Source organism: Caretta caretta, chromosome 21 (genome assembly GCF_965140235.1).
Source record: "Caretta caretta isolate rCarCar2 chromosome 21, rCarCar1.hap1, whole genome shotgun sequence".
Classification (NCBI taxonomy): domain Eukaryota; kingdom Metazoa; phylum Chordata; order Testudines; family Cheloniidae; genus Caretta; species Caretta caretta.
The window spans coordinates 7943685-7962921 of NC_134226.1; the positions used below are offsets into that span (position 1 = coordinate 7943685).

The 19237-nt window shown below is 42.9% G+C and overlaps 1 protein-coding gene across 6 annotated transcripts in view; it reads right to left on the reverse strand.

Annotated features, from left to right (window-relative positions):
* The window catches only part of MDM4 (MDM4 regulator of p53), a 92783-nt gene that overhangs the window by 64598 nt on the left and 8948 nt on the right, over positions 1–19237 (reverse strand). For 3 of the 6 annotated variants that reach the window (XM_048826253.2, XM_048826252.2, XM_048826250.2), the window contains exons 3-10: positions 15381–15455; positions 12046–12179; positions 9586–9635; positions 6039–6106; positions 5163–5262; positions 3001–3161; positions 2219–2356; positions 1566–1646 (exon numbers count right to left, since the gene is read on the reverse strand). In XM_048826253.2, the coding sequence (XP_048682210.1) occupies positions 1566–1646; positions 2219–2356; positions 3001–3161; positions 5163–5262; positions 6039–6106; positions 9586–9635; positions 12046–12179; positions 15381–15455 (807 nt within the window). Of the gene's footprint in view, positions 1–1565; positions 1647–2218; positions 2357–3000; positions 3162–5162; positions 5263–6038; positions 6107–9585; positions 9636–12045; positions 12180–15380; positions 15456–19237 lie in introns of those variants that run through there. The other 3 variants (XM_048826251.2, XM_075121948.1, XM_048826254.2) reach the window with 3 other exon arrangements.

Sequence of the window (19237 nt, forward strand, 5' to 3'; positions counted from 1 at the left end):
TCTAAATTCAAGGGTAAATAGCTCCTTGAATTGGTTAGAAGTGTATTTCTCAGAATCATTAATTATTTAGCATCTACTGGATCTACACAATTGATAGTGGCTTACTTGATTACCCTATATTCCAAGGGCAATGGCTACTCAAGTTTAGAGCTATAATTCTGCTGTCCTATGCCAGGGTCAATCAGATTTGTCAAGCCAGCACAGTCTAGAAAAGTGTGCTCAAAATTTTTTTGGCTCTGCCAGCTGCAAGGAACAGTGTGACATATTTTTTTTGACATACAGCAAAACCCTCAAAAGAGAGCCTGCAAGGACTGGGGAAAAAAGAGCACAGATGATAGAACATAGATCTGGTGTCAGTTAAGATACACTAGGAAGGATGCCTCTTGGAGAAGAGTCAAAAGGTACAATTCTTTTCCACATTGTTCAGAAACCGAAGGGCGAAATGCGGAAGAAGGCTGGATCTGTAGTTCAAGTGCTAAGTAGGCTGTGGGTGACCCAGGTTCAATTCCTGCTCCACCACAAACACCTTTTGTCACCCTGCACAAGTCACTTCATCCCTCTCTGCCTCAGGTCCCCATCTGTAACTTGGTGATAACAGCATTGCCCTACCTTCATGGGATGTAGAGGATAAATACACTAAAGATGGTGAGGCACCCAGATGCTACTGTGACAGGAGCCATGTGTGTAACTAAAACAGATTAGAGTGACAATTGGATTCTCTCTCCATCCTGGGGACCACCTTGAAGCAACCAGCAGTTTAGTAGCTGGTTTGGAGCTCTCAGGATACAGTGGAACTCTGATTGGAATACAGAATATTTCAGCAGCATGTTTTCTGATATGACTAACTCTGATCTGGCTATTTCCCTGGCTACCGGGGGCTTAGTTTATACTTCTGAATTTTCATCAAGGATAATATCCCAGATTTCCTTTCAGACTGCAATACAGACTTGGCCCTAGAACAGTGTGCAAACACATCCATATTTACATTTTTCATCTCTCATAACAAAACCAGGTTTTTTTTTTTCATTCTAATTAATTTAGTGCTGGCTTGACAGCGCCAGACACTGAGGGCCCGATTCCCATTTACACAATTCTGGCTGCGTAAAGAGGCCGTAGCATAACACAGAAGAAAGCCCTGAATCATCTAGCCAGGGAACAGCTACAGCACAGGCTGTAGGCTGTGCAAACTCTTCCACACTGCCCAGCAACACTGCCTAAACCTGCATGCGAAGGGACTGTTCTGTTGTGAGTGGTGTGTTCCGTCTCCATGGCCCATTCAATGCTTGACTACTCTTCAGGCTGCCAACAAGGGGCCATTTTGTGCCAATCCTGGTGTCAGTATTTAAACCGACACCTTTTCAAAGCAAACTGGACTGAGAGACACCCCTAAACTTCATACAGGTGACCAAGCAAAGGGAATGTACTTTTTTGCTACAGAGCACTTATCATGGCTTTTGAAAGGGATATAGTAAACATTCTCCTAGCACAACAAATAGTGTACATTTTAGTCAGACAAGCTGGCACAGCACACTCAGAGCATGGGATGCTGAGCTAAAGATGAATACCTCAGAGGCAGCTTCTACATCTGTGTCGTCACTTAGGCACTGAGAATCTTCGAGGTCATCAGTACACGTAACCTCAATCAACTAGGAAGAGTAAATAAGTTATTAGAATTGTATGCAAAACTCACTAATGACTTTTCTAAAAATGTATTTGTGGATTTTTCTTCATCCTTCAAACATGCATGTGGGTAACTTTACTCATGTGACCGGTCCTGCTGATCATCGACAAAGTTTGCAGGATCAGGCCTAAACCATTAAACTGACTGTGCACAAAGTTTTCGCAAAAAAGCACAAGAAAAATATTTTTCAGTGCTGAATCTTAAAGTAATGGCTCTAGTAATGGTAGAGAAAAAATTCAGAAGTGTGATTTTCAGCTGATTGTGTGCCTTCAAAAATGACTTCAATGGGTCAAAACGAGCAGAGATGTAGGACTCCCAACAGCTGACAGCTTCTGAGAAAAATGGTTCTAATGGACATCCCATCAAGAGACTATTGAGGGGGGTTCCTTTACTAAGGAAGGCTTACAAAGTTGGCTGGTCATTGGACTGACTGTTCCCAATACAGAAGCAGAACAGGAGAAGAGAAATGAATGGCAAAGGTTTGCAACATAAATTAGATCAGCTAACACAGCCGTACTGTGTATCACTAGGAGATACCTTTTTCTCACTCTCTTTCCCCACTTCTTCACAGTCCACCGTCTCCACTTTGACAGCAACATTGAATTGATCAGACGCAGATTCATTGAGGAACCACAAGTCATCAGTAGTATCTGAAACAATGGCAGTGTCTATGTCCTAGTAGAAAGGAGATGGGGAAAAATATGCATGTATTGGGATATTAGTGATTCAACAGGTGTGGGTATACGGAACTCCAGTGCTCTCAACAGGAGAGAGGGGGCATAACTGCAGCCCTAATGCATGCTCTCCTCTTCTTTTATACCAGACTTCTCCCCACTCAAACTCTCTCAGTGACTCTTGGGGTGACAAGCAATGCAGTAGAACACGCTGAAAAATGGAGACACCTTTTCAGAAGTGTCCATTTTCTGACCAGCTCTACAATTCAGTCCCCTTGTTAACAGTTGACACAGGCTAGCCAGCATGCTACATATATCTTCATTATATATTAGTGACTTTTATCCCAAAGGATCCCAATGACCTTCACAGAATATATGCACACGGCACCACTGAAATACAGTCAACACTTTGGCATGGAGAAGAAAACATTGGGGAGCGGGGACATTTTGTCCAGACATACCAAAGCAAACCTTGCATTCATGAAAAGACTTTTAACTGGGTAGATAGAAGGGAGAAGTTGCAGGTCTTGGACAGACTCTGAACTGTGGGGAAAAAAATGACTACAGGAATATTTACTTGACCCACACAAGAGTGGATAGGAAGAGAATACACTGCATTTTTAGCTGTTTAAAGTATCCATTTACCTGGTTGGTTTGTATGTCTGTTGACCCGTTACTTCTGGACTTGTAGTTGTTTCTCAGATTTCCTAAAAACCACCATGGAAGGCCAGCTACATCCCACTCCTCAAATACCAGATCCAGTTTGGGCTTCTTGCTTTTTGAGAGGTTTTCTATTAAGTCTTTGTCTGCAAAAGCCAAGTAGAATCTAGGTCATGACAGGCATATGCAGCTTGTGGCACCAGCAAAGCAGAACCATCCAAGTCTAATACATTGTGTATTACAGAATCTTTAATTCCATACCTTTCTGCCTGAGCTAGGTTAACAAGCCCTTGGCTGTATTTATTACAGCATCACACTGGCATGTTGCACCTCCTGTACTTTTGGATGCTCACGTTGCTTAGCAGAGCAGTCATGTGCATTATTTACAGGTTGCGCATATGTGGACACGGAGTACAGCCCTGTTGATTCCCTTGACCATCCCCTTGAACACCACCACTACACTGCAGATTCGAAGTGACACTCCCTACAGGGACATGCTTGTGAAACCTGGTGCACAAATAAAACTCGTACAATACACTGGGGACAAATTCAGCTTTCGATAAACTGGGCACACTGACACTTAAACTGATGAGTTAGATCTGGTCACACCAGGTTTGGATTTGGCCCCAGTTTCCAGCAATGAGTTCTCCTTGATTCCATGAGAAGGCTCCCAGCCAGAAACTCTTCAAAATGAAGGGAATCTGTCAGTCTTCTCACTCCTTGTCTCACTTTAGCCCACAGAATTCAACCTTTGTTCCCAAACACATGGGGGCCTCATTTCCAAAGAACTTTCACTCCAGCTCTTTATTCAGGCCTGCTGTTTTGAAGGCACAGACAAGGACCACCTCTACGTGCAATCAGGTAAATATCTACCCATCCTCATTTGGACTAACTAATAATCGAGCCTGCGAACAGAGGAGCCAGTTTTTGAACATCAGACCCTTTGATATCAGGGTGGAGTTGGGAGTAATGAGCAAAAAGGAAACAAACCCTCCATATCCCATAATACGCATGCCACTGAACTAGCAAGAAAGCCCCAAGAGACATTAAAACAAATTTCAAGAGAGGAATTTTCTAGTTATGAGGATGGATGAAAAATACAGCAACACTTAACACTATTGTTATTCAGTTCTCTGATAGGGTTGCGGGTACTGACTGCAGACAGCTCGGTCTGTATTCCAATTAATTAGAAGACAAAGTCCCCATGGAAGATAAATTGATACAAATATAATTTCAGCATTTAAAATACCCCTCTAAGATTTTTGGTGGCGTTGCTTAGTGATAGATGTCCTGTTTGGTGTTAACCTGCCATTTCCTCCAAGTGTTTGTTTATTTATGAGGCCAAGTATCCGGGCTAAAAAGCATGTACATTATGCAATACCTACGGCAGATATTTATGGTTCTCTAAATCTTTGCACATAAAATCATGACTTTGGAAGATTACTTTCCACAATAGGATTTTTCAGAGGAACAGCCGTGTTAGTCTGTATTCGCAAAAAGAAAAGGAGTACTTGTGGCACCTTAGAGACTAACCAATTTATTTGAGCATGAGCTTTCGTGAGCTACAGCTCACTTCATGAGCTGTAGCTCACGAAAGCTCATGCTCAAATAAATTGGTTAGTCTCTAAGGTGCCACAAGTACTCCTTTTCTTTTTGCGAATACAGACTAACACGGCTGTTCCTCTGAAACCTGTCATTATGCAAGGCACTGCATTTAGCCGTATGGAGTGGAAATCTATCAACTGCATGAAGAAACTTGTACAGATACAGACAGACACCATCTTCCTTTCCAAATGCAAACAGATGGACATCGTACCAAAAGGACTGAAGGTCAAAAATCCATTACAATCTACATACCACACAGACTATGCTGACAGCTTGTGCCTCACGCTCTCAAAGAAACTGCGGAATCACCTGATCAACATCTGATGAAGTGAGCTGTAGCTCACGAAAGCTCATGCTCAAATAAATTGGTTAGTCTCTAAGGTGCCACAAGTACTCCTTTTCTTTTTGCGAATAGGATTTTTATTACTCTCCCAGCATCCTACTCTGATTGGCTTCTCCCATCCAGAGCACCATGTGCAGTATTCACAAATGTGTAGGTGGGCTTGTGCTTGCCCCTCAATGTGGAAACAACCTGCACTCACCTTCGTAGTTTCCATAGTTGAGCTGTGAGGTAGACAAAGCAGGAGCACCACTTTTGTCCTCTATTCCCTCAGTGTCAGAGCTTCTCCCTGTGCTAGTCTGCTTGAAGGAAGGCAGAAAAGACAGCCATTAGCCCATCAGAGCTTATAGGGACAAGGGGATGTAGCACTTCCACTCTGAGTCACCAGCTGCAGTGCAACACCAAGGAGTTCCATAGAAGAATAAAAGTTTTTTGAGCACAACACACAGTATTAACCTTTCCAGAAGGCTGCTATGGATTTATTATCAGCACACGAGGAGTACTTTCAACCCAGGAAAAATCTCAAGATTGGCAAGAAACCAAAAGTTGCCATCTTTAATGCAGTAATCTTGTGATATTCATCCCCCACCACCCCCACACTCCAGACTGCATAGGCACTTCCCATACCAAACTGTATTATTCCCCATGTATATGCCCAAAACAAGTTAGGACTAGACAAAGATTTTTCCCAGGTTTTCAGATTCTGCCTGGAAGCTTTCGAAAATGATCCCACTGAGCAAAACCAGTTTACGCTTTTAGGAAGTTCAATCTGTTTGAAGAATGGGAGAAACAAAACAACACACACACACTCACAAAAAAAATCCAAACACAGTGCAAGCTGGAGGGACTGAGGACAGGAAGTGTTACATCCCAGAGAAACGCGCCCAGAGAATGGAACTCTGTTATGAAGAGAACAGAGAAGGGTCACTCTGTCCCTGGTCTGTGGACTCCCAAGAACTTTTAAGGAAGGCGAAGACCTACCAGTCAAGCAGTAAAAAGTTCTGGCAGTCCACCATGCACAGGTACAGAGAAGGGGCCGCTCTGTACAACAAAAGAAACCACCAGGCAGTGGGTTTACCTTCAGCTGGTCTTGGCTTGGATTATCGACGCTCTGATCCTTTGCGAGAGCAAGAGTCTGTGCAGCATCTATATGGCAAGTAAAACAAAAGAAAAAACCTTCCCTGGTAATAACCATTCTCACAACACAGAGGGCCCTCAGCAAGCAACCAACGATCCAGGCTTGGCAGACAGGTGTGTAGCACTTTACAGAAGAAAGGATTCTAGTTGCTTAGGCAGCTGGCCAATTCCCAGATGGCTATTACAGGGGGACTGCTTATTTCTTTGTTCTTATTATGAGGGCACTGGACTAGGGAGTAGGAAGTGTCTGTGGCCACTGGGAGACCTTACACCTCATTGCAGGTAAGAATCCTGACACCCCACACATGGCCTGCCCTCCCTCTGCAAGCTGCCAGGTTGTAGGCAGGGAAGCTCAATGCAGCAGCAGAGGTGGTGACTCCAGCATGGAGCCTAGAGCAGCTCCCTGCTGAAAAACAAGGCCACGAGGGAAATGCCTGACGGATACACTCTCTGTCACTGGCCACAGAGACTAGCGTGGGGAGATGTCATTTTGAAGAAAGAAGAAACCAGACCAAATAGGGGAAGGTCCACATCCTGGCAGACTCTCCCCTCGGTATTCACAGTCAGTGTACATGTCCTCAATACAACTTAATGCAGACAAATACACAGGCCCCAAAGGTTAATCAAAACTCCCCCGCCCCCCAAAAACCTTACAGTCTAAGCTAAAAGCCAAAGCAACCAGGTTAACAAAAATGATTGTAACTAAACCGAAGACCCATATTTTAGAAAAGGCTAAATGAGCGGAATGGCTCATAGGGACCGCTCCCGCTCCCTTTTAATTCCATGGCAACGCTGACTTCTAGGAGAGTAGGACTGGGTTTCTATGCCTGTTGTACTTCACAACACAAACAGGAAGACACAGTGAAGTGCAGTTACAGATAGAAAAGTGACTGTAAAACGACACTGCTGGATCCCATATTCTCTCCCACTCACGTCCCTATCAAATATACTCTATTTACAAGCCCATGGTTGATTTTTCTAATGCCCAACAAAGCAAATCTGAAAATCCAGCCATTTTCTTCTGCCTCTTCCATCATCATCAGCAGTAAAGATTCTGAAATGAGAGATTAGCTGATGTTGCCTGAAGCAAAAGAGACTTCAACTCACTCATCCATATTTGCTTTGGCTCCACAGTGTTAGAAGAGGAAGAATGGCTTTATGATGAAGTCTAACTCTGTCTGAACATATTATATATAGAACACACTATTTTTACAATGGTTGGAAAAACACCTTTCATACTGGAAAATGTCTCTGCCAACATAAATAAAAACACTGAATGTAAAATTTAAAGAAAGCAGATAGCCTAAAGTAGATGTTGTATGACTCAGGCTGAATACGGAGATCTACTGATGAAAAGTACTACATGACAGCTAGGTGTTATTAAGGAGATATGTTCTTATCCCACAGTCACTTTTCCTTCTATAAGTGCACTTTATAGAAGTGGCCTCAATAATTTGCAGAGTGAGGCACTGAGAAGCAGAAATCTGGCCAGTGAATATTGTTTGCTCTCCCCGAACATGAAGTATGAGAGGCTATGAAGTATGACAGGCAATGGAATCCTATTTCCAGTTGCCCTGTTCTAAGAAAAAATTAAATAAATCCACAAGCATCCTACCTAGACACTTGTGAATTCACGACTGGGTGTACAAAATAAGGGATCTGTCTGCCAAGCTTGTTTCGTTTTGTTCCCCCCCCTCACACACACACACACACACACACACACACACAGGTATAACTTGGTGACCTACTCTCTTAAGGAACATTATTTCCTTTGGCAAGTTTAAAAATAGTTACACCATGACTGGAATGAACAAATGCAAGCTCACCCACACAAACGCGCACACACACACCTCTAGCAGAGGGGAGGTTGCTAGCAGGAGAAAATGTTTCCCTAGGGTTCTTTACTTTCCACATATGCTGCTTGTGAGTAAGCCAGGGAATCACCACCACAGAAAGTAGCACTCACACAGTTATTCTGCAGATACAGGTAGGTGGTTAGACAAGACAGTGCTCAGGCAGGTTCTCCATTACAGACAGGAATGGGTGATCTCCAGAAGCACTGATGCACACTAACCAGGTCTGAAAAGCGGAAAACTACACAGCATTTGGCCACAGTTTCTGAAATGGCCTCTAAATTTGCATGCACCACTACTTGTTAGTGCAAAAAATAGACTAGGCCCCTCTGAAAACTGTGTCATGGGTATTAAACTGCTTAGAGCCTTAGGAAGTATGGCATGTGACCTCACAATTCTAACAATGCACCTTGCTCACGATTCACATGCTTGCTATTTCAGTATGACAGGTTTCAGAGTAACAGCTGTGTTAGTCTGTATTCGCAAAAAGAAAAGAAGTACTTGTGGCACCTTAGAGACTAACCAATTTATTTGAGCATAAGCTTTCGTGAGCTACAGCTCATTTCATCGGATGCATACTGTGGAAAGTGTAGAAGATCTTTTTAAATACACACAAAGCATGAAAAAATACCTCCTCCCACCCCACTCTCCTGCTGGTAATAGCTTATCTAAAGTGATCACTCTCCTTACTATCATACACATTGTAAGGAGAGTGATCACTTTAGATAAGCTATTACCAGCAGGAGAGTGGGGTGGGAGGAGGTATTTTTTCATGCTTTGTGTGTATATAAAAAGATCTTCTACACTTTCCACAGTATGCATCCGATGAAGTGAGCTGTAGCTCATGAAAGCTTATGCTCAAATAAACTGGTTAGTCTCTAAGGTGCCACAAGTACTCCTTTTATTTCAGTATGAATTCTCTACTGAGTAGACGCTAACAGCTGTACTAATTGAATGGTAGATTGTGACATGGGGGAAAACAAACACAAAGGACTAGGTTAACAACAACAGCATTTGTTTCAACTTGTGACTGAATTTCTTTTTATGTGGATGGATTTGACAGCTTTCCCCATGAGCTGACAGAGTAACTGTGATGTTGAGCGGGTAAGTCAGGTATTCAGACCTCTGACACTGGACTGGATTATTTAAGGGAATAGGTCATCATGTCAGATTTCCAACACCTCTATGCGTAGTCCTAACTAAGATCACAATGTATAGACGCAAGCAATAGTCAGGAGCCAGGTGGAGATCACTCAACATTTTGTAGCTTAGCAAAGGTTGAGAGATGAGCAAAGGTTTCAGTGGGGTATTTTTAGCCAAGCCAGTTCACTCACACCTAGCATTTAACCCTGTCAGTTTCCAGGATGTGCCTCTGGATGTAAACTGTCTTCTACTTTTTGAGGTGTAGTTCCAGCCATACACTGGCAAGTCAGGCAAAGGGCTAATTGGTTTCCAACCACGTGAACTGTTTGCAGACACACATGTGACTTGAATGTATTCTCAGAGTGTGTCCCCACAAAGCCTCCACAAGCAGTTTTCCACTCCAGGAACATTTCTCTTTCCTACATATCATTACTTACCCAAATTACATTAACATTGTACTGAATGCACTTGGCTGTACTAGGACAAACCTACCTGTAATAGTAACAGAAGTCAGGTTCCTTTTCAGCATGTCATAAACTGGGCTGCAAGAAAAAGAGGACTCGTGAGTGCAACCACAGCAAAAAATATGATAGCCTTTCCTCATCACTACATTGTTCTCCCAGTTGCCCCATGCCTCCTAACATCCTCTCCATTCCAGCCACTATGCAACAGCAGAAAGCAGCAAGAACCTCCTTGCTCGCAGCCAGTGCAGCTCTCTAAATGAGCAATACTGGCCAGGGGAAGGCACGGTAAGGGAAGTACTGAAACAGCTTCTCCTAAGGTAACTCTTATGAACCGTAATTTAAAGGTGCCCCCCTCTGGCAGAGCTCCCAAGGTGGGGAAAACATTACGGGCCCAGATTCGCCCATGGTATACAGCAGGCCTTCATCTGATATAATATATATCATCTGATATAATCACTGTGAAAAAACACACTGCCTTTTCCCCTCCCCTAGTCACTTCTCCCCTTTAGGAGACTGTTGGAGTTATCTGAAAGATAACCTCTTCTTGGCCATTTGTTTTCATATCAAGATATTGGTCTTTTGAATTCAAGAGTTCTCGCTTAAGCAGTTGTAATCTATCAACCGCAGTAGTAGTCTGCTGTCTTACATCAGTCATTTTCCTAGCACAGAAATTGAGACACTCTATACCTCACAGGTGTACCCTGTAATCCTCATATTCCTCATTGATATATAAATTGTAATACTGCATATAAAAGCATGCCATTTGAGGTATCAGGAGAAAGAACAATGACTTTCAGCAGATCATAACCCATCTCAATATGTATTTCATTAGTGCATATGAAGTTATGAGATTGTGTTGTATGGTGTCACTAAAACATGCTGTAAACTGGGGAATCAGCAGCTCCCCAGAGACAACAGCAAGGAAAAGTAACCAACGCCCGGGCGGGTTTCGAACAACCATCAACAGCCATTGTCCAGCAAGGGAGCTACAATGCAATGACTCATTTGCACAAGGCGACACCAGGCCAATTGCTCAACCTCGCCTGGTGACTCAGCAATGCCCCCAGACATGCCTGGACTTGTGTTCTCCAAGCACATGGACTTAGGGTATGTCTACACTGGAAACTTCAAAGTGCTGCTGCGGGAACGCTCCCACGGCAGCGATTTGAAGTGCGATTGTGGTTGCGTGCAAGCGCTGGGAGAGAGCTCTCCCAGTGCTCCTGGTAATCCACTTTCACGAGGAGATTAGCTCCCAGTGCTCTCAGCCTGTCTACACTGGTGCTTTAAAGCGCTCAAACTTGCTGCACTCAGGGGGGTGATTTTTCACACCCCTGAGCCAGCACATTAGAGCGCTATAAAATGTAAGTGTAGACACACCCTAAGGTATAAAACAGAACATAGTGGCCACATGCGTCGCCTTTTCTCCTCCCTCCCACCTATGCTGCAACTAGCAACAAGGACACTGAGAAGACTGAAGATGCTAACAGAGGAGATTGGCCCAGGTTTCAAGGGTGAAACCTGCATACTATGAACTGCAATATCCAGTGGGGTGAGAAAAACTGCTTAATCTAGATGTTGCCCAGTCTAACAGGGTTGAGAGTTTAGACTGCATGCTTATATTTTGGTAACTAACTCTGATGTTTTGCCTATCACTTATAACGTATCTCTTTTGTAGTAAATAAACTTGTGTTACTGTTTATCTTTACCAGTAAGTTTGCCTAAAGTATTTGGTAAATCTGCTCAGATTTACAAAGGCTGGTATATATCCACTTTCCATGGATGAAGTGGTGAACCAATTAAATTTGCACAGTTCGTCTTGAGCAGTGCAAGACAGTATATTCCTGAGGTACAAGGCTGGGAGCTGGGGGATTTGGCTCGTGCCCTTCTCTGTTTGATTCAGGAGAGGCTCTGCGAGCATTCATCCAATCTAGCTAGCTGTGGGGTTGCACCCCGGGGATCCCGTCACAGAAATGAATTCATGCCACAAGTTTAGCATTAGGCCTTCAAAAGGTCAGAGATGCTGGGCTGGCAAAGAACAGGCAAAGCCTTTGACAAAACACACAAATATCTCTGCAAACGAACAAGCACAGCAAAGTAAAGTTTCCCTTCAGTAAAATCCTGAGATTGTGACCATGAAACTTGAGCCCTCTCCCCTACATCCAGAGAAGCGGAAGATATCGCCTCCACAGCAATCCAAGCCCCTGCTGAACTGAGAAACAAGGGACTGGGAATTACAGAAGTTAGAGCCAGAAAGACCTGTTACACCAACTAGTCCACCACCCAGACAGTGCAGAATTGTTCCTTACAATCCAATTCAGGCATGCCAAATGACACTCAAGAGCACTAACAATACGCTGGTGGACCATCGAGGTCCTATCTACATCACAGAAAGGAACAATGTTGTAGCTGGGTCCCCTGCCTCAGCAATACGTAATTACGGTGAACCACCCCCCCAGTGAGCACATTGCAAAGCCGCATCTCTTCCTACCTTGGATCTTTCACAGAGAAGCTCTCCAGTCCCAGCAATTCTCCCAGCTGATCCCCTCCACAATACACCATATGCTGCTGCCGCTTATCATATAGCTGCCTCACCATTATATACTGTCCCAGATAATGCATGACCTGTGGGTATGTAAGATAGTATTAGTTACATCTGCAGTTGGACAGATTTAATAATTTTATTAAGACAATGTTGAAATAAGAAACGGTACAGAGTTCAAGCATAGAAGTTTCTGGTTGTCAGGGGATAAGGTACAGATTATCAAGGGGTGTAAAATTCGATTTAGGAGCTGGTGGAGCAAGGATTACATAATAATTTGCAATCTCCCCGACTGGGGGTAAAAGTTTAACCGGTCAGAGTACAGACATTGAGATATGGGGTAAGTTATCCACACAACAGCTATGTTCTGTATGCCGAGTATAGTGAGTGGATATGATGGTGGGGATGGGTCTACCCTCATTTGGTGGGATTTAATGTTCAGTGGGTTTATGGTTCCAGTTCAGACGGTCCGATGGGGAAAGCCTCTCAGTCTCTTTTCCACAGTGGGTGTACAATGTCGTACCGGCTCACTCCCTAAACCAGCAAGGACTCCAGGGCTTTGTGTTCCATTTCCTTCTCCCACTTTACACTTCCTTTAGCTGACGTGACACGGTGCCAGTGAAGAACCACCTCTTTATCTAGGACAGACGTCACCCTTCTACAGAGCTTTCCATCCATACATCTCAAGCACTGGAGATATTGACACTTCTACAAATGAGGAAACCGAGGCACAGAGAGGTGATGTGACAATGCGACAATGTGACACAGGCAGTGAGTCAGTGGTAGAGACAGGACTTGAATCCAGGTTTCCCAAATCCCAGTAAACCACTAGGCTACACTTGTTCTATGTATCAGGGTGTACTTTGGTTATTATCTGAGCCAGGTTCATGATCCAAGCAGGTTTTTTTAAAAAAAAGTTTGGCCACAGTCTCTTGGCAAGTTCTACTGAGGAGAGGCCCTTCTGAATGTTTCAAGAAATACAATCTATAAAACACAAGTAAAGATCACATTCTATTCCCCATTTTCCCTCTGCACCATCAAAATCTCTAATGAGATGGTGCCACAGAGTTTCCCAAAATGAGATGCTGTTTTCTGCACTAGATAAAAACCAATATTCCGGTAACTTCAAGTACAGTTTATTTGGCTCTGGCATTTAATCAAAGCACTAGGTCCCATGTGATCCATCAAAAAAGGGAAGTGTAGTCTTGGCCAAATTACAAGAACTCCAACTTCAGTGTTGAATTAAATGGAAAGATTTTACCTACTGCCTTGCCTTCATTAATCCCAGCCACTTAAAGTGTCAGCAAACAAAACAGAAACCTCTTTGCAGTCTCAGATTACAGCAGGGACCATGACAAGGTTGAAGTTATTTATAATCTATGCAAAGGCTCCTTCTCAGCCAAATGGAACCCAGCTGGCTGGGTCAAAGGCTCAGCCAACATCCTACACGGTAACAACAGCTATTCAGAAGGACCCTAAGATTGTTCTCTAGTGGCAATGCAGCAGACCCATGCTACAGAGTTGGTACTTCTCTGTAACCACCAAAGTGTGTCTTCAACTGTCCTCTCTCCAAAGTGGGAGGGCAAGAAAATATGGTGACAACATGAAGGAAGGCTGAAGTTAAGTGGGAGAAGACCACTTGCTTGGCACAGGTAGAGAGCAAAGATCACAGATGCAAGGTGCTTTGCATTAGAACCACACAGAAGTGTGGGGAGAAAATGATTTCTCTGCTATAGAAAATGTCCCTTGAGGACTAAGGCCACAGAACTGGTGACAAAGAGGATATTTAGGTGAACTCACATCAGACTCCAAGAGGTAAACAGCTAATTGTTTATGCATAACACAAGCAGGACTAGACACCTGACTAGAAGCAAAAGAGGGCTCACCTGAACAAAGATAAATGCAACCAAAGAACTTGCTAACAGTACTTCTATTCACTCAAAAGGACTGACTACTGTGTACTGAAGCTGGCTGCATTTAATATTGAAACACCCCCCCCCCCCCATTCAAAGCATTCAACTTGTTTTTGCAAAAAAATTTAGACTCTAAATAAGTTGTTTAAATGCATAAGAGTTTAAAATAAGTCACACAGCTCTGCGGGAGTATGTGACACATTCATAATGAAAAACGGCCGCATTTAATTCTTTGCTGACAGGATACCCCTGTAAATCACAGACAGTGTCATTTTTTAAATCTTGTATACATTTTGCATTTTAATCTTAAATGAATTCACAGCGTGTCTTAGGTTTAGCTGACAAGACCTTTCAAAAGAAACTTAAGAGAAAATATCAACTGAAGTACAATTTAAGAACTTTCAAGCAATGAATGATAATAAAACAATTGCAAAGCATTTCTGACAATCTCACAAGAGTGCAGCTATCCATTACATCTCTCCTAATGCTGTTTCTGGATTCTCAAGATATATAATAATTTAAATTCATATTTTGCACTCTTATAGGGATTCCATCAGAGGATCTCAAAGCACTTTGACCCAGAAGCACAAAGGTATTAAGGCACCTAACTCCCATTCATTTCAATAGGAATTAGGAGCCTAAATACTTTTGAGGATCTGAGCCATTATGCTCACAAAAGTCTCCATATCCCCATATAATAAAGTAGCCCTATTTTACAGATAGAGGTACTAAGGCAGAGGAGTTCAAGGACCCAATTCTGTGCCCACTGATTTCCAGGCCCTATGGTCCCAATCCTGCAAGATGACTTACGTGAACGGGTCCCAGTAAAGCCCCACTGACTTCAGTGAGGCTACACTCCCACCAATCAGCTTGCAGGAACGAGGACTCAGTGAGGAGATCCTGACCACAACACAAATCTGTGGCAGAACTACTAAGAAAACCCAGCTCTCCCAATTCCTAATCCAGTGCATTTTAGCTACTAGTGTATTTTATACATAGCCTCAGGGTTATCTCTAACCTAATAGAGATTTCAGAGTAGCAGCTGTTTTAGTCTGTATTTGCAAAAGGAAAGGAGTATTTGTGGCACCTTAGAGACTCAAATAAATTTGTTAATCTCTAAGGTGCCACAAGTACTCCTTTTCTTTTTGCTAATAGAGATTGTGTTTATACAGTATCTAGAACAATGGGGCCCTGGTCCATGATTGGGGCCCCTAGGCACTATCTTAACACAAGTAATTCATAATAAAATAATTTTCCATCTTCAAGGTCCTGGATATAAAATTCACAAGGTGGCACATTAATCATCTGTTAACTGGCCATTATTACAGCTCCTTTCTTGGTTTAACCATCAAAGTAGAGTCCTGGACTCACCTCCTTCAATGTGAAGGTTTCACCTTGTGCACCTGCTGCTTGCAGAATCTTCAGGAGTGGCAGTTTCGGTTGTACCTAAGATACAGAACACATAGTTTTGGATTGGCTACATAATGTTGTGAGCTTCTGAGAAGAACTGTGTCCATGGGCATCAGTTATGTAGCTAATAAATGCTGGGGGTACACCTCATGGCAAGACTGTCACACAATCATTATAGCAAGTCCAGACAAGTGGTTCTAGAGTGAGTTGTTGGCCAAGGGGGACATCGCTAGTCTTTGAGGTACCCTCCCAAGGACTCATGACCTGCATTTGAGATATGCTTGAAGAGAAGACAATCCTGTCTGGGGCAATGAGCTTTGTGCAGATGGACCCTTGTGTCTGTTCAGAGCCCTGCTAAATAAATATGGGCCGACCCAAGCAGAGCTTATTGCAGGATCAGGATCTGTAATAGTAGTATGCTTCACTAGTCAGAATTAAAAGTCAGTCAGTGAAACTTCTCTACCATATTGATCCTAATACAAGATGAGCACAGCCAGCAAAGTAGGAGGCCCAATCCGGCAGACCTTAGTCATCTGCACTGTGCCATTAACTTGCATGGGATTGGTCATGTGAGCAAGGACTGGATAATTAGTCCATAGGTGAGGGGAATCCTAGAGGCTGACTAGCTAGACATGTGAGGGATAATGCAATGGCCACACCACTAACTTCAATTAGACCGGGTTTAAATCTGGCTCACTGAATAGGAAGAACAGAATAGGTCCCTTCTGCACAGCCCACAGGTGATGTTTGGCTATTAAAAACTTGTGAATAGAGAAAAAAATTACAAGAAGAGGACGCAGCATATGAAAGTTTATTTTAAGTAGCATTAAAGGACTGACCCTGCACTCCCCATGGACCCCAAACTTCCACCCGATCTCTCACCAGAGTTATGAATTTTGTATTAATAGGTCTTGTAGCGGGGCTCTCTGGTCATGGGCACACACTCACACAAGAAGTGTGAACATGAAGCAACTTCATGGTAGTTTCCCTTTGGTTACTTCCACACTATACACCTGAGCAAATCTCAATAGCAGACGAGGCAGCTAATGTAGAACGAATGTTACAGAAAAAAGCAGTGGCAAGTTTTAAATAGTTATCAGTCCCCAACTGCCCTACTCAAGTCCATCCGCACAAATCCTGAAAGAGTAACATCCTAGGGAGATATGCCACGGCATAGACCAGTATCGTTCTCCACAAAACCATCGAGGTGCCCCAGCCTGATTGCTCAAATTAGTAGCTGAATGTTACGGTGTTTTAAAAATACAATCAATATTGCTACATTAAACCTTTCCCCCATTTGCCTCTTGCATCCTTCAGGACTTAATACCAGCAGGCCAGAGGGGATGGATTTAAAATGTGGCGTGTTTTGGGAGGGATATATGCAAAAGCAGTGGCATTTTTCTGAACATACATTGATTAACTTTAGGACAAAATCCTGATGTTGGATAAACACTACATATTGCTGCATCTCCAAAGAAAACGTCATCTGTGTGTTCAGGGAGACAGTGGCAACGTATTTGCACTCAGAACCTGGCCTTCAGCATGTAAGCTGCAGCTTTCACAATTTTAGCTCTGTCTGTCAGAGCTTTCTTCTCCCTGTCCCCTTCTCATTTCAGCGTTAACAAAACCCAATTAGGGCTACAATAATGCTACAGCAACTACGAGTGAAGTCTTTAGAAGACTGTGGACAATTTCACCTGCCACTTCTGAAATTGCTTCATAAGGCTGGAAAAACAAAAGTTCTGAAAAGCAGTGGCAGGGAACAGCTTTTTCTAGCCTGGCCTAATTATTTCTAATTATTTCTGCTCAAATAAATCACTGGAAGCAATGATTCTGTCAGGCTAATGTTATTTTTGAAAGAAAACAGGATTTATGGATTAAGAGAACCAATGATCCAGTCCAGTCCTTTCATTAGTGGCATCTTGCTATTCCATAAGCATATAGAAGTAGGTATGAGCTCTCCGTACTCACTGTACACACATGCTCTATTCCACATTACGGATGGGTAAGAGATCATTCACTGGTTAGAATACAAGCAGCAAGATGCTTCCGCTGGCCATGTGGTGGGAAGGGTTTTTGTACACAACACTCTTTACTGTTCTCAGAACACTTATCAGAGGCTTGTTCTATTGAAGCACGCCTCTGAACCTCTTTCCTGCTGTAACTGGCCCTTTATAAAAAGAAAAGGTGTACCTGTGGCACCTTAGAGACTAACCAATTTATTTGAGCCTAAGCTTTCGTGAGCTACAGCTCACTTCATGCATCCGATGAAGTGAGCTGTAGCTCACGAAAGCTTATGCTCAAATAAATTGGTTAGTCGCTAAGGTGCCACAAGTACTCCTTTTCTTTTTGCTAATACAGACTAACAAGGCTGCTACTCTGAAACCTGGCCCTTTATATCTTCTCTCCAGCAAAGGTGGGCTCAGCTGTGTCTAGATAGCTCAGATCTCTCCCTATATACATGCAATTGCAAAAAGCCCTCTGTTCCTGAAAGGAGGGGGAAGAGGACAACTCAAAATTCTACACCCTAGCCTCCAGGGAGAGTTGGAACCACCAAGCTCCTGCCTGAGGTAAGAGGAGCTTTATTATCTGTCACCAACTAATTGGTCAAGAACTCAGCTGCCAGACAATACTCAGGCAGGAATTCATCCCATTGTGCACACTGTTTTCAAATTCTAAGAATGTATTTATCTTCGCCTTAAACTAATCTGAGCTATCTACTCCCACATCCTTATCATTGCTAAATTCACTCTTAAAAAAACCTTTCATCTTTTAAGACCAAATCAAACGGAGCAAGGAATGTCCAAACTCATGCCACAATTCTTCTTTCCAACACCAGCCATTTTGCTAGGACATAACAAATTAAGCTCAATGAAAGTAAAAGCGTGTGCCAGTATATATACAATGTTCTTATGAGCACAATTAATGCAAGTACAAGACAGTTTTACTTCTCCAAGCTAAAGACCACTGGCATGGATTTTTCTTCATTTTAAATAACTATCTCTTCACCCTCCCCTTTCTGTGTTTAAAAAAAATTGCCTAAATTAATTTGAATATTTAAAATAGCACCTTAGCTACCACAATGAAGCCAAATTGGAGACGAGAATGTTCGTTCATTCCATATTCCCCAAGATAATGGGTGTAGGCAGCCAATATTTCTGTACTAACATCAAAGTCTGCTTATTTATTTACAATTTTTTCAGTAGAATGAGCTGAATAAAGAAGCATGTTAATCAATTCTGCATGGGACTCAGATGGATTTTACCATTTATAAATTAAGTAAATAGGGGAGTTTGAGTCCCTTCAGAGCCTTTTAATTTTACACTCCCCACCCCCAGCCAGACACATGCTCTTACCAATGAAACATTTCTGTCTTGGAGAACCCACTCATCATGGTTTGTAGACTGCATTTTTCTCGCCATAACTCACACTGCAGATTTTTCTCTTTGACTGGCAGCCAACATGTTGATGCAGTGCCAGTTTTCCAGATTCCCACACTCAATGCTAAAGAATGGCCACGCTGGCTTTGGATAGCTTTCCTAAAGCAGTAAGGCTATGACATATTGGCACTCATTCCACCAATGCCCTGGGAAAAGATTGGTATGGGGAACAGCACATGTTCAGTGTTCACTAAAGGTAGCTCCAAGAGAGAGAGATGTTATTGGCTTTATAAACTAGGTCACACGGATGAGTGTCTTTTCATATTCTGAGGAACTGCATAATTTAAACAGTTCCATGTAGTCCAGAGTTTTAAAAAGGAACTCTGTGTGGTCCCGTGTAAGGCTAGGTCTACACTACCACTTATGTTGCTCAGAGGT